General features: G+C 42.3%; 7 protein-coding genes and 1 non-coding gene across 8 annotated transcripts; all 8 read right to left on the bottom strand.

The window, feature by feature from the left end:
- Positions 1–4,784: 4,784 nt before the first annotated feature.
- LOC115748655 (probable methyltransferase At1g29790) lies at positions 4,785–7,263 on the bottom strand. The gene has a single exon (XM_030685222.2). It carries the CDS (start codon positions 6,306–6,308, stop codon positions 4,899–4,901), a length of 1,410 nt encoding a protein of 469 aa, XP_030541082.1. The 5' UTR covers positions 6,309–7,263; the 3' UTR covers positions 4,785–4,898.
- Positions 7,264–7,527: 264 nt separating this feature from the next.
- LOC115748657 (RING-H2 finger protein ATL67) lies at positions 7,528–8,783 on the bottom strand. Its single transcript, XM_030685223.2, has one exon. The coding sequence runs from the start codon at positions 8,411–8,413 to the stop codon at positions 7,802–7,804; it is 612 nt and encodes a 203-aa protein (XP_030541083.2). The 5' UTR covers positions 8,414–8,783; the 3' UTR covers positions 7,528–7,801.
- On the bottom strand, positions 8,759–9,409 carry LOC115748591. The gene has a single exon (XM_030685119.1). It carries the CDS (start codon positions 9,407–9,409, stop codon positions 8,759–8,761), a length of 651 nt encoding a protein of 216 aa, XP_030540979.1.
- Positions 9,410–9,803: 394 nt separating this feature from the next.
- On the bottom strand, positions 9,804–9,876 carry TRNAA-AGC. Its single transcript has one exon. It is a non-coding gene; the product is annotated as a tRNA-Ala (tRNA).
- Positions 9,877–11,675: 1,799 nt separating this feature from the next.
- LOC115748621 (late embryogenesis abundant protein Lea14-A) lies at positions 11,676–12,386 on the bottom strand. Its single transcript, XM_030685162.2, has 2 exons — positions 12,113–12,386; positions 11,676–11,983 (listed from the first exon to the last, which is right to left on the bottom strand). Exons 1-2 carry the CDS (start codon positions 12,316–12,318, stop codon positions 11,734–11,736), a joined length of 456 nt encoding a protein of 151 aa, XP_030541022.1. The 5' UTR covers positions 12,319–12,386; the 3' UTR covers positions 11,676–11,733.
- Positions 12,387–13,308: 922 nt separating this feature from the next.
- LOC115748650 (probable WRKY transcription factor 24) lies at positions 13,309–15,786 on the bottom strand. The gene is made up of 2 exons (XM_030685215.2): positions 15,263–15,786; positions 13,309–13,593 (listed from the first exon to the last, which is right to left on the bottom strand). Exons 1-2 carry the CDS (start codon positions 15,706–15,708, stop codon positions 13,404–13,406), a joined length of 636 nt encoding a protein of 211 aa, XP_030541075.1. The 5' UTR covers positions 15,709–15,786; the 3' UTR covers positions 13,309–13,403.
- Positions 15,787–16,969: 1,183 nt separating this feature from the next.
- Positions 16,970–20,863, bottom strand: LOC115748654 (proline iminopeptidase). The gene is made up of 10 exons (XM_030685220.2): positions 20,532–20,863; positions 19,271–19,407; positions 18,998–19,171; positions 18,551–18,787; positions 18,370–18,470; positions 18,198–18,270; positions 18,043–18,111; positions 17,754–17,861; positions 17,505–17,630; positions 16,970–17,430 (listed from the first exon to the last, which is right to left on the bottom strand). Exons 1-10 carry the CDS (start codon positions 20,833–20,835, stop codon positions 17,236–17,238), a joined length of 1,524 nt encoding a protein of 507 aa, XP_030541080.1. The 5' UTR covers positions 20,836–20,863; the 3' UTR covers positions 16,970–17,235.
- A 650-nt stretch (positions 20,864–21,513) lies between these two features.
- On the bottom strand, positions 21,514–23,076 carry LOC115748660 (WRKY transcription factor 22-like). The gene is made up of 4 exons (XM_048284903.1): positions 23,060–23,076; positions 22,457–22,963; positions 22,270–22,380; positions 21,514–22,159 (listed from the first exon to the last, which is right to left on the bottom strand). Exons 2-4 carry the CDS (start codon positions 22,846–22,848, stop codon positions 21,664–21,666), a joined length of 999 nt encoding a protein of 332 aa, XP_048140860.1. The 5' UTR covers positions 22,849–22,963; positions 23,060–23,076; the 3' UTR covers positions 21,514–21,663.
- Positions 23,077–26,004: the final 2,928 nt, after the last annotated feature.

The raw sequence follows: 26,004 nt of genomic DNA, 5'->3' as shown, positions 1-26,004 counted from the left end.
AGGGATGTCGATGGAGGTGAGGAAGGATTCCGATGTCAGCGATGGCGTCAAACTTTCAAAGCTTTCAGTAAGTTAATACAACACGCAAATCAAAGGCAAAAATAGCTGAAGAAAGATCCGCATCTTCCCAACAGGTTACCAATTTCGTGGGCATCTTGTCTTGAATCAAGAACTCTGGATAAGTCTCCCTATCCTACTAAGTTTCATCTGTTTCCCTTCTCATGAAGCAAGGGGATCGAAGATTTAAGTTTTGTCTGCCATGATAATTTCTGCAGCTCTTTAGACTTGTATTACTTGAGAAACTCTTCAATGTTAATTTTGGAGATGGCTGTTTGTTATTAGATGGTCATATTAATGGAAAGGATGAGCTAAAGAATGCCTTCGAACATTTCATAAATTGGGTCTATTGATTCATCAGGTGAACCAGACTCGCAAAAGAAGTTTGGGAAGGAGTAGGAGATGCCTCCTCCCAACAACAACGAATAGTTATTGAGTTTTCTAGTTTTAATATTGTTTAGTATGCGGTGGAAATAGATTGGCTTAATAATTGTATTTTCTTTTGACGAAGTTCCATTTCATGGACGTCGAGAACTCTTTAACGCCCATGTCGGAACAAGAGTTCTTGAATCAAAAACAAGAATTCTTGAACGTCTCCTCCTCCAAAAGAAATGAGTAAATTTTCTTGGAGAAGTCGTAACAAGGTTTGCATAGATAAACCTGCGGAAGGATATCCTAGTAGCAACGACTCAGGTTGGAGCATTTATTATTCACGTGTTCCATTGATCTGTTATTAAACCCTTCTTGGTTACCACATGAAATGTATTCACGAAAGCCACGAAGCGACAAGGTTGAAGAAGGAATACACAAGATGGATCTCCTCCTTGTCAAAAATCTCAATGGCGAAGTCTCTTCTAAAAAAATTCAAATGAGTGATTCAATTTGGCTATTTATAGTGAGACAGTTAAAACCACCAAAGAACGAGATTTTTCCTCATGGGTATGTAGGTTTGGTGAAATGAATGGTTGGTATAATTGCCATGTGTTGTGAAGACACTTTTCACATGTATTAACCATGTGTCATGAGAACGTGAACTAGGTATAAGATTCCGCGTGTTATGATAATATTGACAGACATGAAGCCCATTCGAAAGGATTAGGAATTGGCCAAATTTTTCGTTCGAGCATCACATCAACCCATCAAACCAGGACTCTTACTATAAGACAGTTCCGAATGTTTCTGACCTTGTTTCCCTATCTTTAGCCGCTTAATTTCACCTATTATAACCTTTACAGATTCTGAGAGGGAAAATTGCTTGTTTTATGATGAAAACAAAAACACTAATAACTCAGCAGAAGGACATCTTAAGTGATAATATTTGTGTACGGCACTCATTTTGGTGCCAATATTTTCCGGCGGCTCACTTAATTATCAAATCGGAGAAAAAATAATTACCAAGTGTTAATGGCGAGAGATTCCGGCCAAAAAAATATACATGGCATTTATAGTTAAAATATTTCAACGCCGCGTCATTTTTTATTCAAAATTAGTCCTCATGGCAAATTTGTTTAAAATGGTCCACGTGGCAAAAAAAAAATTGAAGGTGTTGAAATCGTTGCTACCACTAGGGTTCCCATCTTCCACCCGTAGTTGAACCCGTTGAAGTCGCTGTTTGCCATTAGCAATCCCGATCTTGCTGTAGCCCTCGGCGGCGATCGGGTTGAATTCATTCCCCGAGACCATTGCCCCAGACCTAGCCAAATCTGTAAGGTCGAGCCCCCGCCAGCCATCGGCAAGGTACCAGCCATTGCACGAGGGCCGGCAATCGCCGCTGACCCTTGCTGCTGCACCCTTTTTTTTTTTTTTTTGTTATTTAGCTTATTTTATAATTTACTATTATTTCTCTACAAATAAGTGAGCAAATTTGGATTTTTTGCAGATAAAAGTGATGGAGATTGCATTGTCATTTTGCAAAATAAAAATGCTGAAGTCCTCATGCTCTTTAGCTATTTTTTAACGATTTTTATTTTTTTTAAAAAAATTTCTAACTTATTTGTAAAATTGTAATATTATGTGAATTTTTTTAAAAAAATTAGCTTTTTTTTTCTGATTATGATGCTCCGACAAGCCATGTAGATGCCACATATGATTTTCGACAAAGCTCACTAGAGTAGACACTGAAATAACCATTTTCAAAAAAATTAGCATGATTAAAAAATATATATATTGACACAAAGTGAGCACCGTATACATAAGGTGTCCTTTTGCCCTAATAACTCTTAACACAACAGAAAGCTCAAAGCATTTTTTTTTTTTTTTGGCTTGGCAATTGAAGTGAAAAGGCCTAATATTATAATTGTTCTTAATAAATTGGGTGTTGGTTGACTAATCTAATCGCATCATGGAAAATCCTCATTCCATCGCAACCATAGCATTCGAATAAATCATCATGAAAAGAGGCTTTTCTTTTTAGAACATATACTCTAAGATGCATTATTACCGACAGAAATACATGCAAATTATGACATCATATTGCAGTACAAGTTAAGATTGATTGATAGAGCACGGCAGTAATTTTGAAATACGTTCACATTCCAAATCATCCATCCGAACATGTTTGTCATTGTGATGCATGAAATGTATGAAATTGTCCTTGACTAGTTTGAGTCTTTCGAAGAGCCTGAAAATGGACTAAACGATCGATCGGTGCCATTTAGGACGTAGTTTATGCCTTTCTCTTATTACACTACCCACGAGAAGCAAACAATCGGGTCGGGTTGCCAATCCCGGTTCAAAAATAGACCGAGCAACTGTTGGGCCTTAATGAATAAAAGTTATTTCTGATAAAAAAAAAACAAAAACATCATGTGATTTTCATGAAGCGTATTGTGCTATTTTGTTATAATCATTTGACAAAGTTCGTATAGTGCGCGGGGACAGATCTAGAATTTTTTCTTTTTTTGTTCAGAAAATAGGTCTAGAATTTAAGTGGGGGCAAAATTTGATTGGCAATTATATATAAAACAAGTATAATCATTTTAATAATTTCAGTGACGGTCTTACAATATACGTCACAATTAAAATTATAATCTAGTTGATTCGTATGACCTCGACATTTTCATAATTTAAGAATTATATATTTATATGAGATTATCATTGAGGAGAAATTACCAAAAATGTTCTAAACGTATTGCAATTATGCAAATTCAGTCTCAAATTTTTTTTTCAATTCAATTCTAAAAATTTTATATTTATACTAATTCGGTCCGTTTTGGTCAACTTTGACTGGCCGACGCTAACGTGGACATTTTTGTAATAATATTTTAATATTTTTTGAATTATTTTTTATTTTGTTTCATTTTCACACGAGCGCCGATAGCCCCGACAAGCCAAAGTTGGCAAGATGAACTAAATTTGCATAAATGTAAAAGGTTTAAGACTCGATTGGCAACAAAAAAAGGTTTGTGATTAAATTTGCATAATTACAATAGGTTTACGATTTTTTTTGTTCTAAAGATTTATGATTGAATTGAAACCAATGTAATAAATTTATGGATTTTTTAGTACTTTTCCCAAAAGTTATCACAATTGTTTCCTTTTAATGATTGTTATTTTCCCTTTGGGCTGGGCGAGTGTCACAGCCCTTGACGGCCAAAATGAAAAAGAACAAGAAAAAAAAAATATAAAATTATAAAGTCTGTCCACATCCGTACCGATCATGTCACGTAAAACGGCCGCCGTTATGTCGGTGATTTCAGATCAAATTGGCCGGATGAAATTAATTGGCATAAATGTAAAAAGTTTATGACTGAATTGGTTCAATTAATATGTTTGAAACTTAATTGATATCAATGCGAATATGACTGGCTGACTAATTCGGTCCGTTTTGGTAAACTTTGACCGGCCGACGCCGACGTAAATATTTTTGTGATAATATTTTAATATTTTTGAATTATTTTTTATTTCTTTTTCACGTGAGCACCGATAGTGCTGGCGGGCCAAAGTTGGCGGAATGAACTAAATTTGCGTAAATGTAAAAGGTTTAGGACTCGGTTGGCAACCAAAAAAAGGTTTATGATTGAATTAACATAATTACAATAGGTTTACAATTTTTTTGGTTCTAAAGATTTATGATTGAATTGAGATAATGTATTAAATTTGTGGATTTTTTAGTACTTTTCCAAAAAGTTATCACAAATGTTTCCTTTCAATGATTGTTATTTTCCCTCTCGGCTGAGCGAGTGTCACAACCCTTGCTGGCCAAAAAGAAAAAGAAAAAGAAAAAAAAATATAAAATTATAAAATCTGTTCACATCAGTATTGATCATGTCACATAAGACGACCGGCGTTATGTCGGTCGTTTCAAGTCAAATTGGCCAGATTAGCTGAATTGATATAAATGCAAAAAGTTTATGACTGAATTGGTTCAATTAAAATGTTTGGAAGTGAATGGATATCAATGCGAACATGATGGGTTTATAACTCTTTGGGTACTTTTCTCCTATAACTTTCAGTTCTTTCTGTGAACAATCTGATTCTTATGTTACGGATGTTTCGGTCAAGAACCAAGCATTAGATGGAGACATGAATAATTGTTCCGACACAGAAGTGTTATTTTCAAATCAAACGTCTGAAAATATAACGCTCGAAGAAAGTTCTTGGCAAGGAGGTACAATTTTATTGATCGTTGGATGAGTATTGGCATTCCGGTAGAGGGCTCAAGACTCAAGAAACGAAATCAACTCCTTGATCAGCCAATTGATTCATCATGTCATGTGTAAGAACAAAAGCTACAAAGGCCTATCTATATTCAACATTGCAAAACCGAACACATCTTCCCTTACAAAACAAAGCGATCGAGGCGGACATACATGAACCGGGGCAATGTTTGGAACTTGCATTCATCGGAAGGGCCTCGGCGGCTTTTCGAGCACGGCAGAGAAGAATACCTCCTTGTCATCTTTATCCAACTTTGGTATCACAACCCATTTATGACTCTTGTACCTCAGCATCTTGAAGGATTCCAAATAGTCATCCAGATCCTCCTTCAAGCAGAAGAAGCTATCTACCCAAAGAATGCCACCAGGCCTCAACACTCGATCCCAATCATACAACACAAAGTCCAGAAGAATGAAGTCTATCCACCCGTCCAAGAACCTCGTCGTGTGGATCAAATCGAGGGTATTGTCGAAGAACGGAAGCCGCTGATTTACTGTCAAGTAAAGAGGCACGAAACCGCGCAGAGCGATCATCTCATTGAAAGGTGCGCCGAGATTTATGGTCGCCGTGATGATAGTGGCATTGAACTCCTTCATCCTAGCAGCAAAAGTCCCGGTCCCGACACTGAAATCCAATCCAATTCTGATCTCTCCAGGCTTGATTGCAAGCACTTCAGGTATGACAAAATCTGTAGTGAGATTGGTAATCGGATCGAAGTAAATGGGTGTAACCCATCTGGGCGTTTCATGACTGGTGAGATTGAAGCAGTCCGAGCATTTGAAGAATCCTTTGCCAGTAGAATTCCTCGCCAAACAAGTGAAGTTTTTGCACCGATACCCGCCCCAACGAACGTTGCGATTGTCCGGCAGCTTCCATATGGACTCGTTGATGGGGAACGGCTTGTGGTACAGCTGCGGCGCCCTCGAGAAGCACCTCCTCCTGGGGAGCAGGTCGCACCCGTGGACCATGAGCCTCTGAGCTAGTTTCCAATCATCGTTGCAGATCTCACCAACATCATAGTCCATGTACTCCTCCAAATCCTTCTTCATGGCAAAGCAAGCATGGCCAATGCTGGTGAAAGTCCCATTTGCTCCCATAAAGTTCTGTTTCCCCAACCTGTTGGGCTTAATCTTCACGTACTTGCGTATCTCTTCGATGAGGAAGTAATCGACCGGCTCATCAGATCGCTCCTTCGGCTTTGCCAGAGGATGGACAGTCCCGATTTCGCCAGTCCCCTGATCCAATGGCAATGAGGCGTCCACCGACTCAATAAGCCCCAGGATATCCACAAGAAAGTGGCTGTATCGCGACGTGAACTCCGACAACGACGTGTTGGCGGACATATATGCTACCGTGCTGATTTCATCCTGGATTTTGCGAATAACCGCTTCGATGGTTGCTCTAACCTGAGTCCCAGCTCTGTCTTGATTGATGCTATTGCAAAAGGTATTGGGAATATGAAGAGATCTAAGAGAGTAGAAGTTGAACAAAGTGGCGACATAGATGAGAAAGCCGAAGCAGCCCAAAACAAGAAAGAAATTAGGGATAGCCCTCCAGGTCCCTAACTTGCCAAGAACATTCGGTTTCCGCATTTTTCACTTCTTGTGCTCAAGACAACTGCCTTCTGAGATCACCGTCTAGCCGGAGCTAATCACCATATCCGGCGCATAAACAACCAAACGGACCATGATAATGGGAAATAGACTTGTTGAAAGTACCTGTATCTTGACACTTGAGGCTCTGGCCAGGAGCAGAGACGGGTTGATACTGGAGTCAAAGCTTGGGTGGTCGCTCAGAAACCAAAGCTGAGAGCTTGAGAAGTGGGAGTGATTTGAATACTTTTGCCAACGCAGTCCCCGAATTTTATATCTCCTTAACCTATTTCCTTAACTTGCAGTAGAACTATTTGATTATAAGGGTCAGCAAGAGCTCCGAGATTCAGCACTCAAGAGAGACCTGGATTAGTTTGGGATATGCCCCTCCAAATATTTTACAACCTCGGGTCCTCGGATCCAGGCACTTTCATCCAGTCACATCGATGTGCATAATTAATTACGACCGTGTACACAACGAAGCGTGCCCATGTGTCAATCTCGTGACTTTTTTTACTGCAGTTTGCTGGATTCCAGGCCGGCATAGAAGCATCGAAAACGCAAAAGCAGGCTCGTGGGACAGAACATAACCTTAAGAACGAGGACGAGAAGCATCTACAGTCGTCAAGTTTTCATTTTTCCTTCTCCCTCGTGATCTGGACGGCGAATCTGGAAGTGGGCATGGGATACTTTGTTGGATCCGAGAAGCTAAAAGCTAAATCTTTAGTTAGTCGGTCAATTCAAATCTTAAGCACTGTCGGATCACGATGAGCTGTTCCCTGAACCGCATGCAGGCGTTGAGCGTCCTAAGCAAGGTCTAGTGGTCGCTAATAGTATTCAATCCACTAGTTGGAAGGTGGAGAGTGCGTTTGAAGCGATGCCATCTCGGAATTCAGGGCCATAAGTCGTCGGATTGGAAAAGTGGTCGAGAAGCGTTGGATGACTTTGACTTTCTTTGCCCAAAAAAAAAAAAAATGGAAATATCTCAACTGGGAGAGTTCGGATTTCCGGATTGAATCGAACCCTTCAACATTGGATTACACATGAATATACAAATCTCGTGTAAGCCCAAAGTCTGGGTAGCCAAAGATGGAGGCGACGGGATTGCGAAGATTGCGGAAAGCGTTGACGGAAACAAATTGGTCCGATCAGTGGAAGCTCCGAATTACCCAGAAAAATGGAAAGATCGTCAGCTTCTCAGCTGAATTACAAGCCCAGCAGACGAAAAAAATTGAAAATTCAATCTAACAGTGAACTGCTACCAGAGAAAACATGTCAAAATTCCGAACTTTTGTGTCTCTTCTTCACTCTAAAGAACTATCACCAATCAAAATGACGAATTCAGTGAAACGAGAGAACGAGAATCCCCACAATACAATCCCTCGACCTCGTTTGTTGTAGAATTTACACTCCCACCAAGAACACTCGCAGAAACCAAAAACCCACCAACCAAACCACCCCGAAGAAAAAAAGGAGAAGGAAGAAAGGAATAATCAGCGCCGTCTACGGCGGTCTTCGCCGTACTGAGAGAGCGGTACGACCTCGGAGAGGGGCGTGGAGAGAGGAGTGGGAAGGGGGGAGTTCCGGCAGACAGGGCACGACCCGTTGAGCTTCAACCAGGCGTCGAGGCAGAGCAGGTGGAAGAAGTGGCGGCACTCGGGCATCATCCTCAACATCTCCGAATCCTTGTACTCGCACAAGCAGATCGAGCACGTCGTGCTGCCGCCGACGCCACCGGCCTCCCTAGAGAAAGCGAACTTGGGGTACGAATTGATGACGCTGGGGTCGAGCCCCACCGCCACGCTCTGATCCGCCTCGCTCTCCTCGTTGTCGTCCTCGGCCACGAAGATGATGCGGGGGAGGATGATGCCGTCGGAGACCGGGTTGCCGGGCGGGGCCGGGCCGGCGGGCTGTTGGCGGAGGAGGAGGAGGCGGCGGCGGGAGGAGGAGCGGCAGCAGAGGTAGGAGGCGAGGAGGACGGAGGAGAGGAGGACGAGGAAGCCGAGGGCGATGGCGATGGCGTAGCCGAGACCGAGGTTGGTGAGGTAGCTGGCGGCAGAGGGAGGCGGGGGGGGAGGCGGGGGCAGGGCGGTGGCGGCGGACATGGAGGAGGAGGGTGGAGGGGGAGAGAGGGGGATCCATAAGAGGGGAGGAGTTAGGAAGGAGAGAGGAAGGGGAAGTAGATTGGGTGACGATTCAGCTGGTGCATTTAATAATTTTAGGTTCAGGAACAGAGACGGGCATTTAATTCTTGGCGATGCCGAATTGAATTGAGGACGAGCAACGCAAGCGATGGCCGATGACGACGACGACGACGATGATGAAGTGGCCACTCGGGGAAGCTTTTGGGCTCTAGCCCACGAGCAATATTTGGCTTTTCCCAAGGCATGGTTGATGGGCCTCGAGCCCACGACCACATCAGAGTCCGAAGGATCGACGACGGCGATGCTCTAGCGACAGCTGAAGTTCTGAACCGCCTGCGTCGCTAAGCTGAGGCTCACCGTGCAGTTCAGGCTCCCGGACCTCCGTCTCTTGATCCCGCTCAGCAAGTTCACCTTCCCGGACACGTAAGCGTAGGTCCCTATCTCCAGAACCTCCGAGCTGTTATTAGTACCGTAGCTCGTGCCGTTGATCAGCTCCGCTTCAATCGCCACCGCTTCCCTTCTCGAGCTCCGCTTCTTCACTCTAGTATCGGGGTTCGCTATCTCCCCCTTGTAGATTCGAGCTCCTCGAAACGTCAAGACAGTGACGCTGTCGTCGATCTTGAAGGAGCCCCAGTTCTGGTTTCTCACCCTGATCTCTTCCCTGAGGGTCAGGTTCACGGAAGCCGAGGACGAGGACGAGGTTATCGGCGCTTGAGAGAAGAGGCTTACGTTGGTTATGGCTATCGATTCCAGCTCGAGTTCGGGGTCCCGGAATCGGAAGACGGTGAGGGCGAGCACGCCAATCACGACTACCACGAACAAGACGCATGCGATGGAGATACCAAGCCACTTGATTCTCCGCCGCCTCGGGAGGGACTTCGGCGATAAGCCCGGCATGGCGGCCCTTTCTTCATCGATCCTAGAGGGATGAGATCGATCGCCGTGCTGCTCGGCCATAACTCTTCTAGTTTGTGTCGCTCAGAGACGAAAGGTTAAAGACTTGATAGGGAAATTCTTTTAGAGGAGATAGAAAAAGAGGTGGGTGGGGAGGAGGAGCAGCCGACGCATTTTGAAAAAACTTGGCTTCGGGAGTTTGAAGTACGAACCAGGTGTTGACTTTTCAACATGCAGCGGTTGACTTTTGGATGTTTCGGTCGGGTTTCTAGAATCGCTGACTGGAGAAAGATAGGATGACCGGCTACCTGGTTCGTCCCTCTCTCTTTCTCTGGTTCTTATAAATTGGCGGCCAAGTTAGTATACAATTCCTCGAAAAAAAAAAAAAAGAATACCCACGAGAAAGACCGTAAACCATAAGAGCTGAGGCGTAAAAAGGATAGAAGAAATAGAGTAGTGGAGATGCGGGGTATCGATCCCCGTACCTCTCGCATGCTAAGCGAGCGCTCTACCATCTGAGCTACATCCCCACGCCACGACGATGACATCAATACATAATATAAATCAAAGATAACGTCCGTCAAGACAACCGGCCCACCCAAGCCAAATGGGCCCAAAATAATGTCCAAGCCCAGCCCAGCCCAGCCTTATCGAGCCATTTTAGAATCAAAGCGAGGGAGTTGGGTGCTGGTGTGTTTGTTTCGCAGAGAATAAATAATTTAAAATAAAAAAATTATTGTTTGTATCTCTCACAAAAAAATCACTGAATTTTTTTTTTAAACGATACAAATAATAAAATTTAGGAAAATATTTTTCAAGCTATTCTTTTTTGTGAAAAACAGAGGCTAACACTTTGTCAAGATAAAGTGTTTTCTATCGAGGTCCCTCTACGTATTCGGCCTAATACCCTAATAAAATCTCTCACTTTAACTTTTGTCTTGTTTCTAACTTTTATTCCATTAAAAATCTCCAACTTTAAGTGCAGTCTCAATTGTACCATAAACTTTTTTTGTCCAATAAAAACCCTCAACTTTATGTTCCATCCCAATTCTACCTTAAATTTTTTGTCTCATAAAAAAAATCTAGCTTTAGATCGAGTTTCAATTTTACTCTAATTTTTTGTCTCATAAAAAAGATCATAAACTTTTACTTGAGTCCTTAATCTGCCTTCATTAACCCTCCGTTGAAGCCCCCCTTAGTGATTCTATGCTCGGTCTTCAATATCTCATGCTTGGAAATGTTTCGTCTCTCGCAATCGGAGAACTCGTGCTTGAGACACTCAAATAGCTCATGCTTATGAGTTTCCCGTTTCTCCATTGTTCACAAGAAATTTTGGAAAGAGAGTTAATAAGGGCAGATTTGTGACTCGAGTAAAAATTTGTGAGTTTTTGTGAGATTATAAAAGTTTGAGTAAAATTAGGACAATACCTGAAGTTGAGAGTTTTTCAAGGGACACCAAAAAAAAAGGTAGAGCTGGGACAAGACCTAAGGTGCGTTCGTTTCATAGAAAATAAGTGAGCTGAAAAATATTTTTCAAAAAATAATCGCTTATTACGCTTATGAAAATAAATGAACGGAAATATTTTTTATCTCCATATTATGCCTAGTCTATTCTTTTTTTTATATGTATATATTTTTTAAACGATATAAGCAAAGCATTTTGCTCATTTTTTTGCTAAACGCACCCCTAAAGTTAAGGGTTTTTTGCGGGACAAAAATTAAAGTTTGAGCTTTTTTTAGGATATTATGCCCTACATAGTCCAACTCATCTGCCATATATGACATTATTATCATATCTAATCTAAAACATACATGTGAGAGGATGCTCCAGAATGCCTTTGATAGCTGGATCAAGAAATACAATCTTTGGATCTGAAATTGAATCATTTTGTTTCCTAATATTTTAAGAGATTATGTCTTCAATTATTAAGAATGTCTTGTCTCTCTATTTCGAGAATATATTCTAATTGAAAGGTCTAATTTGAAAAGAAAAGGTATCTCAATATATATGATATAATCAATTTTTATTCGAATATGATAAGTTTTAAAAGTACTATGACATGGGTCACGTGTTATAATTAGATTTTTGACATTATACATGATTAATATCGCGATACACACAATGATGCGAAACCTGTCAAGAAATAGTTAAAAAAGTGGTGACTATTAAAATATTTAAACATAAATTGGTGCTTTGATTTAAAAGTTTAGGACTTTTTTAACACACAAGATCTTACAGTATCTATCTACAAAAGGGCAAAAAAACCCAACATAACATATCATATATTCGACAGCAATAAAGAAACGCAACTACGGAAAGGGGAAGAAATCAGAAAGGAAAAGGCCAACTTTTTATTCTTCTTCCTGGTATTCATCATACACTCGCATCAGAAGATGTCGGAAAGCGTGGGGAGCTTGATCTCGCCCTTGGTAGAGACGGGGATGGTGATGTTCCCAATCACGGGGAGATCGATGACGAGGCCGATGTCGAGCTGGTAGTCGATGTCCCAATCCGGCCCGATGTCCCTCGCCAGGCTCACCAGTATGCTGTACGGCGTCTTCACCGGCACGTCCAGCATCGTCGTGTCGCTCGCCTTCAGCGACCCCGGATCCGGTATCTTCCCCGAAGCTATCTCCCTGATTCAACCCCCGCCCACACGCCAATTCAGACAAAATTTCATTCAACAATCGAAATCCAAACACGAGAAATCGAGCGGGGACCGCACGCGCGGAACCCCGATTCCTGAAACCACCGCGTGATTTTACCTGCCGGCGCTTTTGAGAGAGTAAATGATCTCGCAGATGGGGAGGGAGTGGCCGTAGGGGTTCTTGACGGAGACCTTGGCGTTGTACTCGACGCACTCGCGGGAGACGTGCTTGAGATCGACGTCGGTGACGGAAGGCTCCGGCATCGGGACGTTGGCCACCTTCTCGGCCAAGAAGTTCTTCGCCTTCTCCAGCCACTCCGACATGTCTCGCTTCTCGAACTGTGATCGGTCCGAATCAGGAGAGAAGGGACGGGTTAAAGTAAATGTGGTTTCGATCCAGAAGAGATCAGAGGCTCTGCATTTTATATACAAGAGCAAGAGCGGGCCGCGACACGTGTGATGTTCACTTGCCACAATGCGGTTGTGGTGACGGGTAGCCGGTGACGCGGCGACACGTGGTGAGGTTACGCGTGTGCTGGGGTCGTGGGAATTCCCGTGTAAACAGATCTTAGGACAAACGGCGGCTGTTTATTCGATTGATTTAAGGAGCGAGACGCGGAGATTGTGGGTTTTAATCTCACTTCGTCGGCGATGATGCGCTCGGATGGGAATCTCGTAATGTGATGTCAATCGTAGTTCGGCGTTTTTCGGATTTTCACACGTTTGGTTCGCCGAAAATGATCTAGTCAACAAAAAAACACTTTATTCATGCGTAAAATTAGAAAAATGAATTTCTAAATCTAAAGAGTTGAAAACCCTTTTTTGAATTGTACCTCAAATTTTTAAAATTTTCTTGGTTTTTTCTTTTCTTTCTTTTTCTTTTTTCTTCTCCCTCTACCAGCCTTGGGCTTCGGTGATGGCCGAGCTTGAGGTCGGCCGAGAGCGGCGAGCTTCAAGGTCGCTAGAGCCCGGCAAGCTCGAGGCTCATCGGATCCCGGCAAGCCTTGAGCTTGCCCGAGGCTGGCGATCCTTGAGGTCACTAGATCTCGGCGAGCTCGAGCTCATCCGTGGCCACCACCGGCCTGTCGCAATGGATGAAGAAGGAAAAAGAAAAGACAACAAGAAATGGAATAAAAAGAAATAAATAACATTATTTTAAAATTTGATATTTTCTTTGCCTGAGATAAAGTAAGGAGATTGAAATCACTTTCTAAATAAGATTCAAACGCTAGAAAATGTTGTCGGTCCCATATCATCAAATAAATGAAAAATAATCATTTTCTTGAAAAATGATTTCTGACAAGGATTCTCTTTTAACGTGAAGTTTTTCTCCAAACAAACACGGCCCAAGGAGCACATGTATGCGTACGAATTATCTAAGAAATTGCCCAACAACTGAATCGGGGTCATTACTTGTCAGGGGAAAACCCGGAGAGTAATTGAATCTGCCTCAGCAGTGGAGATAGGGTTTCCATTATCTTCTCGGAGGGATGGTTGTGAACGCCTTCGTAAGTTGTCACGACGATGCCCGTGTCCTCGGACAACCTTTGCACTTGTTTCTTCACGTTGCACGTGGTGTGCGCGCAGCGATAATAGCTCCTTTTGCACCATGTTACACAGTACCAATCACATTAGATCAGCACATGCATGGGACAATAATGTACATTGTCAAGACACGAAGGAGGACAATCTCAATGCGTGCATCACATCATTGATCGCTCAAATGCCATTGTTGATCACTAGAAGCAAATTAAATTTGCACGAAGTTTGTTTCAGATATGACACGTACATTTGCTGGATTTTACTCTTGTAGGTGATCTATACGAGGTGTGCCTGTATACTCCACAACCGTCTATATCCAGAACTTAAGTTAGATGATCAATTTGGTCGCTGGACATTCATTTTGGCAACCAATTCGTACCTGGTCGCCAAAAGTCCTTTTCGAGACCAAGATTCTTCCCGGTTGCCGTAGACCCATTCTCTTATAGTGACATCAACAAACCTACCACAATTGCAGGGAAATTATCCAAAAGATCCTAAATTTATTGCACTTTGATCAATCTAGTCTGAAACATTTTTAATTTTGTTAATCGAGTCATAACATACTCACGATTTGCCAATTGAATCAATCTAATCAATTCACGGTGAAATCGCCGACGTGGATCTTGGCCCTCCTATGGGGCAAGCCGGACGGCCAAGATTGACATTGATAATTTTTAATAATATTCTAATATTTTTTCAAATTTTATATTTCAATATTTGTTTTATGTTATCCTTCTTTACTTTTTTTTTTCTCTTTTCTTTTTCCCTCCGTCGGCCATCGAGGGCCACAGAGGGAAAAAGGCAAAAAGAAAAAAAAGTAAGGAAGGAAAATAGAAAAACATATAATAAAAAAATTGAAAAAAATACTAAAATGTTATTGAAAATTGTCCATGTCGATGCCGGTCGTGCCACGTAGGAGGCCGGCATCCATGTCATCAATTTTCGATTAAAATTGATCAGATGGACTCCATTGACAAACTATGAAAATGTTTCGTACTCAAGTGACAAAATCAAAAGATTTTGGACTAAATTGGCAAAAGAGCAATAGATTTAGGACTTTTTGCATAATTTTTCCTCACGATTGCTTATCATGTGATGTGTCCTTTACACCGTGGATGATCTATCTCCATAAACATAATTGATGACGGATTCAAAATTGCCTTTCTGCGCATAACTATTGATGTTCAAACCTGTACGCTTTATATTTCCCGTCAATATTTTGTGCTTATGCAGCTATAATGACTCGTGACCCAAGAGAAAGACAGCTCAAATATAATTCTCGACGCATGAGAATCTTCATGAAATAATATGCTCACCATTGGCTTCTCTACAGGGGAAATATTAAGCCACATGAAGGAAAAAACCAAACCAAGATCAATTTTTCCTCATTTTGGCTCCGTTTGTTTCGAGAAAATGAATGATTTGAAAAATATATTACTAAAAACGATCACTTATATTGCTTATAAAAATGAATGAACGGAAAATATTTTTATCATCTACAAAAACGACTAGGCATGTATTTGTTGTCGACGATGAAAACAAGCTCCGTTGACTAATTATATAAAGTGATACAAACTATTGTTTCTAGAAAAATATCATCCAAATTATTCATTTTTTGTGAAATAAGCTGAGCCTTTGTCTTCGCCGGGCCCTCCCAAAAACATAAAACTAAGAAACTGCGTATGGATTTGCACATGAATATTGTCTAGCCAACGCGAATACGGACCTGGGGTGTGTGCTGTTCTTGACAGCTTTCTGCCCGTATTTCCTCCAACGATAGCCATCGTCGAGGACGTCGTCCTCGGTCCTCGTTTGGAACTCAAACCTCGGGCTCGCCGCCTTTCGAGTTCTACTGCTCGTGGCAGCCTTAGATCGCTTCTCCAATGTCCTCTCTGTGATCTCTTCCATGGCTGCCGTTGCATACTCAGACATCACTAAAGAAGCTTCATGGCGGGCGGCGTCCCCACGAAGGGTATTTCGTTCATTGAACCCAGCACTAGTAATACCAGAAGCAAGACTAACCAAATTGTTTATGTCGGCCAGGAGTTGGTGGTCTATAGGAGGTGGGTGCGATGAGGAATCGGCGACAAGGTAGGGAGGGTTTTGAGGTAGCGGCGGCGGCAACGGGATCTGTCGCAAAGGTGGAGGAAGAGCAGCTTCTTGTCGTTCCATTATGGAGATTTCAGATCGGGCCAAGGGACAGGAATTTCAAAAGATATTGGTCTGAAAATGGTCATGGAAGGTGGAGAAGTTGGAACATATGGAACTCCTTCAGTCTTTTTCTTCATTGTTTAATACACAATCTGCATGTCAATTTAACTTAAAACAAGTTGGTTTGGGTGTACTTCATACATCTCGTGAAAAAGATTTTTTTTTTTTCCTTCTCAAATGTGTACCTAACGTGCATCTGCAAGTAAAAGTAGTTAACGGGAGTTCGACTTTATTAAAAAAAAACCATATATACAATTAAGTTTCCTGACTTACTAAAATTTTATAGAACATGATAAAAGGTCCGTACATGGTATAAATAATTTCTATTAGGGGGTGAGCATGATTTCAAGGCGTAACAGGAAATTAGAGAAATAGATCGATGGAACCGATCCGATTTCAGATTCTAAGACATGCATGGTAGGTTTCGGTTTTGTGAAACCGGAGAACCGATTCCGATGGATAGGTTCCATAGAACCCGGAACAAGCCTTTGTCTTCTTCTTGTTATATGTCTTCATGCGATCCGGCGGTATTCCATGGTGTTCGATGATGAGTGTATGATATGGAACCACTAGTCCGAGCTTCCATTTCTAACGATATCAATAGTTAAGACTTTTACTTTGTTAATGTTTCATATTCTTCGTGTGTCTAAGTATAAGTTGTGGTCGGTAGATTATAGAAGTAAATGTGATCATTAAATATGATGATTTACTGTAATTGTTCAATTAAAAAAATAGATAGTCCCTAAGTAGACCTTGAAACCGATCCTAAAATCTGTGATATGTAGATTCTAGGTTTCAAAAATTAGAGAACCGATTCTGATTGGTAATTTTCAGATTCCACATACTGATAATGAAATTGCTCGCCCCTAATTTTTATAAAGATCATGGTGTCAAAAATGCCTTAGGCCTATTTTCATAATCTCACCCCGATATGAATTCCCTAGAAATGGTGAGGTAAAAGCCACCAAAACATCCACCTGTTTCTGTTCAACTAACCTTTGCAAATCAAGGGAAGGCGGAACGTGTAGGCAATGTGTTCACCGCCTGCGCATGCTTCCCTCTTTCTCTATCATGTTTACTGACGTATTGTTCTGTATAGATTATGAAGCACGACACCTCCACCAGGTGAAACGTTGGTCCAAACCCTTTTTGACTTTTCCGGTGTTCGAGCCACGCAAGAGTCAAAAGACACATGCGCCGCTCGGGACGTACTAAATCCGGGTTTTGATCAAACGCTGCTCACCAAACAATGACATTTCAAACGTCGATGAACTGATAATCTGGTACGGGGTAGCCCAGCATTCAAGTCCTTAAAGCGTTTAGAATTAAATCATTTGACTTATGGATATGGCAGAAGCCGAATATCCACAAGTACGGTAAGACGAAACAGAAAGCTTTCTTTAATCAGTGATCCGACTTGTTATTCCCGTAGAGAGGAATATACTCAGATGGAAGAGCTTGACGAGAAAACTAAACGACCCGCGGAGATTAGAACAAAGGCTTCTTTCCATTCAACATGGCCATCAGGTGTTCCAGAACCCGACCACCCCCATCGCGTAGACCAGAATGCATGTATTCGTTGGTTACCCATAGTCTGATACCAGCTATTTGAGAAGCTGTCTCCATCGACAACTTGAAATTGACAAACATATCTTCGTAATAGACTGCGGCTGCTACAGGTACCTGTCAACAAAGACGAATAAGTCGGCTGATAACCAGAATCAATTTGTATTGGAAGCCAATTGTTTTCCAAGCACCTTGTTATTGGCGAGAGCAATGACATCGTAAAGTGGAGGCCAATCCTTCTTCTCTGCCAATATCTGAGCAGCTTCTTTGAATGGCTTTAGGACATGAATTTCGTCAAACATCCATGGGAAAATCATCTGGAGCATAGAAACAATCCATCTTAACAATCAAATGTGGGAAAGTAAGTCATGAATCCCAACACAAGGGGCAAATATATATATGTGACCCATTAATTGCAGTATTACAAAGCTTCCTCCCACCTCTCCTGTAAAAAGAACAGGACGACCTTCTTTTGCCGCCTTTATGGCATCAAACTTGCTTTCATCTTCACCTATCAATCTATGAGCAGACCACTCTGATGAAGCACCCTATACATAAATGAAGCAATCAGTCAAATGCATCAAATGCTTGTGGCAATTCTTCCTTGCGCTAAATTACCTCATTCAATGACTAATGTAACTTCACCACAGTCATATAAAAATTGGTCAGGCAAGCAGAAACTGGCAAGCTTCAATCATAATCAATATGGAAAGGGGTGAGGATGTTTACCTGACAGTATATGGGCTCATGTAGAAGAGCAAAAAGAGGATTTGTATCTAAACCCAACAAATTCTCAAACTGCACACATCGAATGACTAAGGTTGATTTTTATTTGTATTGTAACCAACCTACAAATCACGTAGTCACAAGTCATTAGATCTTACAGTTTTCAAGAAGAAGTAGCTGATTTGCTTTGATTCCCCAGGTACTAAAATAGGATCCCAAACCCTCTCAAGCCTGTGTTCAAGATCACAAGAAAGGATGGTCATATAATCAGAACATACTTTCCTTTTTGCAAAGCATACGTGTTTAGAACTTGAAAATATATCCTCTTACATGTAGTGCAATCGCTCAAAGCTACCACTGAATCCTAAGCCAGAAAAACCGAGAGTTTGCAAACCCCTGGGTGTTAAGATGCCACCAGAAGGAAGAATCACCTGCAATTCAATAGAAACAAGAGAAATTTAGCACAAACATTAACAGCACCAGAGTTCCGTTAATCTACTCGATGCCTCACCCCACCACCTTCAGATTCTGCCAAATACTTTACAACTTCACGAACAACTTCTGCATCCTGAGGAAACCTCTTGTAGTACTTCTCACTTTGAAGAGTAACCTGCTCTGAGCTTGCTTTATATACAGCATCTGCAGTGCATCCATTTGCAATGGGTGGGATTCCACCAGTTATAAGAACTTGTTTGAGTCCTTGAGGAGCAAAACTTAAATAAGTTACTGCACAAAAACCGCCGAAACTCTGCAAAATGGGTAAAGAGTGTTGCTAAAATTAATCATGACACCAAAGTACGGGAGGAGAGAACAGAGGGAAACAAATGGAAGAACTAATTACATCTTGTTGTTAACTAAGAGTAAGTGCGAGCATCTCAGCAATTCAGAAACTGAAATTCTTGTCACTGAATGCTTGATGCGCTAAAGTCTAGAGCAGTTGACTGAAAAACAGATATACCTGACCCAGAATTGTCCAAGGTCCAGCTTCAGGAACAAGACGCACACGAATAAACTCAGCATCATTCACAATATTATCCGCCCGAAAATTTATCAAATAATTAGCCAGGTTCTCTGCAGATTTTATTTGCAACATCGATGAAACAGTCAGTGGAGTAGATAAGCCTGTCCCGCGCTGCAGTTCAACAACATTTATGAGATTGAGCAAGGAAATATTGACTCTGAGACTAAATTTCACTGACTAATTTTCTAGGTAATGCCTGCAACATCATGCCTGATCCATCAAGATTACACGAAATTCTTCACACGCTCTGTGTAGCCATCCGCTGGATTCAGTGGGTCTTGGGGACTCAAAACCAGGTCCGCCTTGTAGATACAACAAGTATGGCAGTTGTTGCTCTTCTTTCCCAACTGAAGCAAACAAAATTATAATGGTAGAAACAGGTCAAACAGATGTAGTTAAAAGATTGTTTAGGCCAATAAATACAACGAAAAATTACTGTACTTTGAATTAGTGGGATGCTTCTCTCTTCATACGAATCCACCGATGTGAGAAAAATAATTTCTTAAATGAAGCATTAGCATTGAGTGTGCTTCTAAGGAGCTTAAAGAGAAAAACCCAATACATTTGTGCATTGTGTACTCAACTGCGAAAGCAGAAATTGCCGGAAAATAGGAAATCTTTCTAAACAGACAATTTTTTTTTTTAAGTTGGCAATGTTCCCGTCGTTTTAAAGATGAATACACATGACAGCTCCATGGTTGAGAAACCGGTACAGCAGGTCATAGTACAAACGCGCGCTATTTAAACAATCCAAATTCTGTTCAAACTACTTTCTAGGAACATCCCACGAAAATGAAGAATCGCCATATCTCAATTAAGTGGCTCCACCACAAAATTGAATACTTTCTCATATATTGGAGACAATCGATCGCTGTCCTGCACTTCCAACATAGTGGAGGCATGAACAGTATTCATCACTACAGGGCGTGGAACTTCCCTTGGACGTCCATACATTTGCATCGACCTCGCTCAGTTCGAACAGACCTAGTGGCTAAGGATGTTTTATTTTTTTCTCCTTTTTTCTCTGGAAGTGTCGTGTTGTCGCTGTCCTCGTCGTCACACTAGTACGCCGATGCATAGGATGCTTTTAACAGTCAAAAATCACAGGTGTGAGACACCCCACAATGTAAAGACAAGAGAAGGCTTTTATACACTGGTTAGGTCAAAAGATGTCGACTTATGAGTAAGCTTCGAATTGGTGAAATAAACCCATTAAAGGAATGTAAATGGACCTTCAACGAGATTCGCTTATTGAATCAACTAAAATAAAACGAAGAAACAAAAATTCATCAGTGTGGTCCAAGCCCGAGAAGACTTTGACAAGTTGAATCTATCAATTCCAGCAACGAGAACTACCACGTGATTTGTGAATAAGAATCAAATCCCATTCCTAAACAATCTAAGCCTTGGATTCAGGAAACAAAGTTTGCAGCAATTTAACAGTAAGAACTGACTTCGTAAACGGAATTACCCGCAACGACTTCGCGAGCGAAGACCGAGATCTTCTGCGAGATGTTCCGATCTGCCGAATAATCGAGGGGAACGGTGAAGCGATGGTCCCGGAGCCGTAGCTCAGGCACCGAATGCCACTCTCCGGAGACGTGCTCCGGCGAGGTGTCGCCATTGGAGGCGCTGGAATCCGCCATGGACGCGAATCTTCGAGAGAACTTAATTACCGTCGGGTGAGGGCGTTGGCTCAGCGACACGGTAGAGTGCGCAAAAGTGAAGAACCGGAGTGGCTTTATCAAAGAAAGCGGCGCGTGGAGAATCAGCATGATGGACGAGAGTGGGCCGGGGCGTAAAAAACCGGAATAAAGCGGTTAAAATAGAGGACTCTCCGACCCAAAAAAAACAAAAAGTAGAGGACTCAAGGTGCTTTATCTAGAAGGAGTGATGTGACGTGGCAGATCGGACGCGCGTCGGTTGAGGACCGAAATTACTCAATTCATCTCGCCCGTTGGATTGGAATACCGTTGTTTCGTCACGTCGGTACTCAATGCGCAGAGGGAGCGCGCAACAATAAGCCTCGAGGAAGGGGCGTGAGGCACACGAGCGAGGCTTGTTGCTTTGACCGTGGGATGGATCGTTGACTTCTTACTGGGGAGGGGCCGAACCGGCCCGGTGGAGTCATTTGACTAACGCGCTTAGACATAATTGGCCTGAAACGCCATCAATTAGCGCTAAGCATCGAGAACTTTCTTCCCATTTACAACCATACGTGATTATATTCTATGCAGAAACTTTGGCAAGTCGATCAATTAGATGCCCACGAAACATGAACTCGAGGTCTAATTTCGATGAATTTGAAGAGCAACCCGAAAGAGTCGTTTACGCGTGTATTGCGCGAACAAAATTCCGTGAACTTTCGAAGAACAGGCGACTCAGGAATCGGATTATATGCGCTAATAATTTGTGCCAGTTCTTGTTGAACAGAAGCAGCAAATCGATTACTGAAGACAACTTCTCCCTTCAAGCCTAATGAAATCATTTTACAAAACAGAGCAAGTTTCCTACATCACAGTTCAGCACTCAGCTTTTCTCTACAGAGCACGACAAGAACAAAAAAAAAAGATTAAAATAGAGAACAAGAGACTTCTTGCAGGTCAGCTACGGCCGCCGGCAGTGACTGCATCGCCGGCTGACCAAGAAAAGCCAAACCATGACTGAGACAGATCCGGAAATGAATCTCCATCGTGAGAACCTAATAGTCCCTCCAGACCCGCGAAGAAATCGTCGCTGACAGCCACACCAGACGACCCAGACTCGTCTTCTCCGTCGTTGTCCAGCATGCCACTGCTTTGACTGTCTTCCTTCTCTTCTCCGCTTTCACTGCTGGTGCTTTGTGGAGCAAGCACCGCCTCTTCTTCGGCTGAAGTTACTGGGTTTGTAGTCGCAGTTGCAGCGGAGTCAACGCTGACCTCGGTTTCGGGCGTCAAGGTCTTGGGGCGCGTAGAGCCGGCGAGTGAGCTCCGGTGCGTTGGTGCAGGATGGTTGTGCTCCGACGTGTAGGTGACTATGAAGATTTCCGGGTCGGATCTGTTCCGCTCTACTTGCTTCCGGGCCAAGCACCCCTTGGAGCTACTGCATCTGTAATAGCTCCTGTTTCAGAAATCATAAAATTCCATTAAGAATAGGATTTTCGTCAAGAAAAAATCTCAGTTTGTTGCGCAAGCATTCTGGAAACGGAAAGATTCAATCTCCTTAAGTACCTTGGATATGGAGAGCCTTTGATGGGTTTTTGACCGTATTTCCGCCAAGCCCACTCGTCCGAAGAGACTTTCTCTGCAGGAACTTGACGAACCACCTTCATCTGGCTCTTCCTGTTTTGCCTTCTTGAGTTAGTCACCGCAACGAAACAGGAGATTTTTGGAAGAAACAGGGGGAAAAAGATGGTACCTTTTCTTGGATCTGGGAGCGTGAGAGCTTGCTTTGAACGGAGGCGGAGGAGCAATTGCAGAAGCACTCTGAAATGGCCTCTTTTGCATCAGATTAGCACTCGAGGAGCCCTTCGCGCCTTCAACTGCAAGAGGAGATGAGACGGGGTTGTTGCGATGCGAGAGCAGAGGTTCATATGGGGGCAAGAAGGGCTTGTAAAGCTCGTGGAGCTCCTCCAGAAAGACGCCTTTCCTGGTCTCGAAGGGCACCGAATCTGAACCTTCCACTGCGGAGAAGGGAGCGCAGGAAGCGGGTTCAAGGCGATGCTCCCTCACCGATGACGCGGCGGCAGCGGCGGAGGAGGAGGTTATGCAGCCTCTGACCACCGCATGCAGATCCCAATCGACCTCCATGGCCTCTCTGAAGCTCTTGAGGGCTCGCTCGGCTGTTTCGGAGGCAAGCTCTGCACCAAAGCCGCCCAGGGACTCTGCTTCGTCTGTCGGATGAAAGAAATGCAAATTGCGAGGCGGAGAGACAGAGAGAAGAGACAAAAGAAGGCGCTGACTTTTGGAGGTGAGAGAGAGGGGATCTGCAGTTGCATATATAGAGGACACGTCCATGAGTAGAGAGAGAGAGAGAGAGAGAGAGAGTGGTTGGCATCACGATGCCGCCCCAATCCTCCTCGGCTTTCCCCATTCCTCTCTCCAATAGCGTGAGAAAAACCGCTAGTGGTTTTGGGTTTGACCTTTGAGATTGTCAAAGGGGTTGCGCCGGATGGGAATCGGTCCACACACGCGTGGGCCCACATTTTGGGGAGAGATTGTAGAAGGGGTGGGGCCCAGTGGGGACTCGTGAATTGCCGACAGAAAAGCCGAAAAGAATAAAAAAGGTTTTCACATCATGTGAGGGATACGAGGCTAATTTATTAAATCAATATTACAATAGCTAATTTATAAAATCAATATAATGATTGATATGACAAACTTTTGTTAGAGACAATGTAAATGAAATTGATCAATTTTAGGAGCCACTCCATTTCGACTTGTATACGATTTAAACTCTACCCAATTTCTTGAGATAAAGTAAGCTCGGAGTTCTTTCGAGTTTAACAATATTTTTTGTGAATCGCCCACGACTTGGCATTTGAATTCTCATATAACTTAATCATATGTGTGCGTTCATAAATATTATAAACATCTGCATATTGTTGTTTTTCAAACCGCGTTGTGTTCTAATGACTTTGAGTTTGAAATCGAACTTAGACTCGAGCTTATAGTTGAATTTATCTCTTGAATGAGTCCAGTAATTTCAAGCACACAAAGGATAGTTCGGATTGAACTCGGGCTTGATATCGAGCTTGAGAGCCCGATCGAGCTCTTTGAATATCGAGTCATACATAAACAAGCAAAGTGGAAGTCAAGCACTAAATCGTGTCATCTAGACTTGATCGCATGTCATCTAGACTTGATCATAGCTCTAAGTCTTACATAATATTAAGTACGGGAAAATTATTAAAACTCAAACTTACATCCATTTGAAGCGAATTTTAGTACGTCTTGCATAGAAGTGTCAATATGGGTCTTTGACTCACTTTTTAACCCGCTTTTGTTCGCTTGGATTATATATGAGTTTAGCAAATTTTAAAAAATGGTTCAAATATGAATCTTAATCCAACCAATTTCTACTCATTTTTGGCCAGCGGCCTGCAGCTTCCCAAGCATCCACTTATAAATGGCTCTTCAACTATAGTATATAAGGTTATTATTTTAAATTTTTATAAGTAAAACAAAGAGACAAAAAGAAATAAAATTATTCTGGAATGTTGCCGATCGCTAGGGGTGAGCGATTCCCGATCCGGTCCGATTCCCAAGCGGTTCCAAGGGTTTTCGGTCCGTGGTTTCAAAAAGTAGATGCACACTTCGTAATTCTTCAATCAATCACACACAAGTAAACATACAGTCTCCAAGTAAACTCTATTACAATTTTACAACCTACACGTTCACTATTCAATGAACTTTATATGCAAACATCCACTCGATGCAAACTAGACATCAGCAAACACACTTAATTTCCAGATTCATTGAGAAAAATGATTGTTTTTTTTTTTTTATGACCCAGGGAACCCTCGCACGGCCGGCGGCCCAGAGGTAAACCCCGGGGGCAACACGTGCTAGCCACCACACACGTGCCACCGGGTAAGTCACCCTGCGACGTCCCTGGGATTCGAACACTCGACCTTTTGCGAGAGGAAGAGTGCACGAACCAATGGCGCCACCCGTGTGGGTGGTTGAGAAAAATGATTGTTGCATAGCTCTTATTAGGTTTGTTTTAAAAAAAATTTTAAAAAAAGGACCGGTCGGGTCCGGGTGGTTCGATCCGGTCCCGAGCCCCGGAATCGGGAACTGGACTACCCAGGCACCGGTTTCAATTTTAGGAATCGAGAACCGGACCGGATCCCCTTAAAATCGGGAACTAGACCATCGATTCAGGTACGATTCGGGCGGTCTTTTTTGCTCACCCCTCTTGATCGCCGGTGCCAGACCAACCTCCTTCGCCGAATACTGCCACCGATCACTGTAGGAGAAAATAAAAAATTAAAATTAAAAAATAATATTCAATCATAAAAATTTAGTTAAATCTTTTAGTAATATCATTTTTTTTAAATAAATTATAAGAAACAAATATTTTATGATTTAGTTAAATATGTAAACATTTAAGTAATATGGGTCGGGATTGGGAATTGATCGTTAGATCCGTACTATATGAAAATGGATCAATATGAGTCAGATCATGTTCGACCCAACCCAAATCTCACTCAACCAACCCGTTCGACACCTCGAGTCTTGGATTACTCATTCAAGAGACGTAGAAGTTGTCAAATTGTAGAAATAATTACGTGTATGAACATTGAAATCATGTGGACCCGCCACTTAAAACGATGTGGGTACTTGGATGAAAAACATTTAGCTCAAATCAACAAATATTTACGTATGGATATCCACGATCTTAAGGATATAACCTAAGTTAATTTATTGAATGATGTCATGCTTTCAAAGTAACTTTTAAGGTGGTTGGCCTATGTAAGCGTTCAATGAAGACATTGTCTCGCTGTTTAGTAACCAAGTTCAGTAGTGGGATTTTAGTATGTTGAACGTTGTTTTATGTGTATTTTCCTAACTATGATCCCAACGCCTTGTCAATATAGGATTTGCGGGCCGGAGAAATTATCACGAGGGTGATGTTTGTACTAAGTTAGGATGCAAACCATCCAAAATTGCGGACTCTATATAAGGCCCGTGTGAATTTTATTTGACGTGACGATCTAAGTTCGTCTTATCACGGATGCTGGATTCCTTGAATAATGGGCTAATAGCATGTGAAATCTAAAATCGGCACACTCGTATCATGTTTACCTCAAACTAATTATTCGTGTTACAAATAGGCCCAAACTAATACAACCGTCCTATTGTTACCCCAAATCGGTATATCTCAAAATAAATTTCATGTCATAGGAAATCTCAAACCGCCGAATCATCCAAATCTTTAGCCACGAAATTTGCTAGAATTTG

Source organism: Rhodamnia argentea, chromosome 9, assembly GCF_020921035.1.
Source record: "Rhodamnia argentea isolate NSW1041297 chromosome 9, ASM2092103v1, whole genome shotgun sequence".
NCBI lineage: Eukaryota > Viridiplantae > Streptophyta > Magnoliopsida > Myrtales > Myrtaceae > Rhodamnia > Rhodamnia argentea.
The sequence above is the reverse complement of the archived record's forward strand: the minus strand, read 5'-3'. Positions and strand labels throughout refer to the sequence as shown.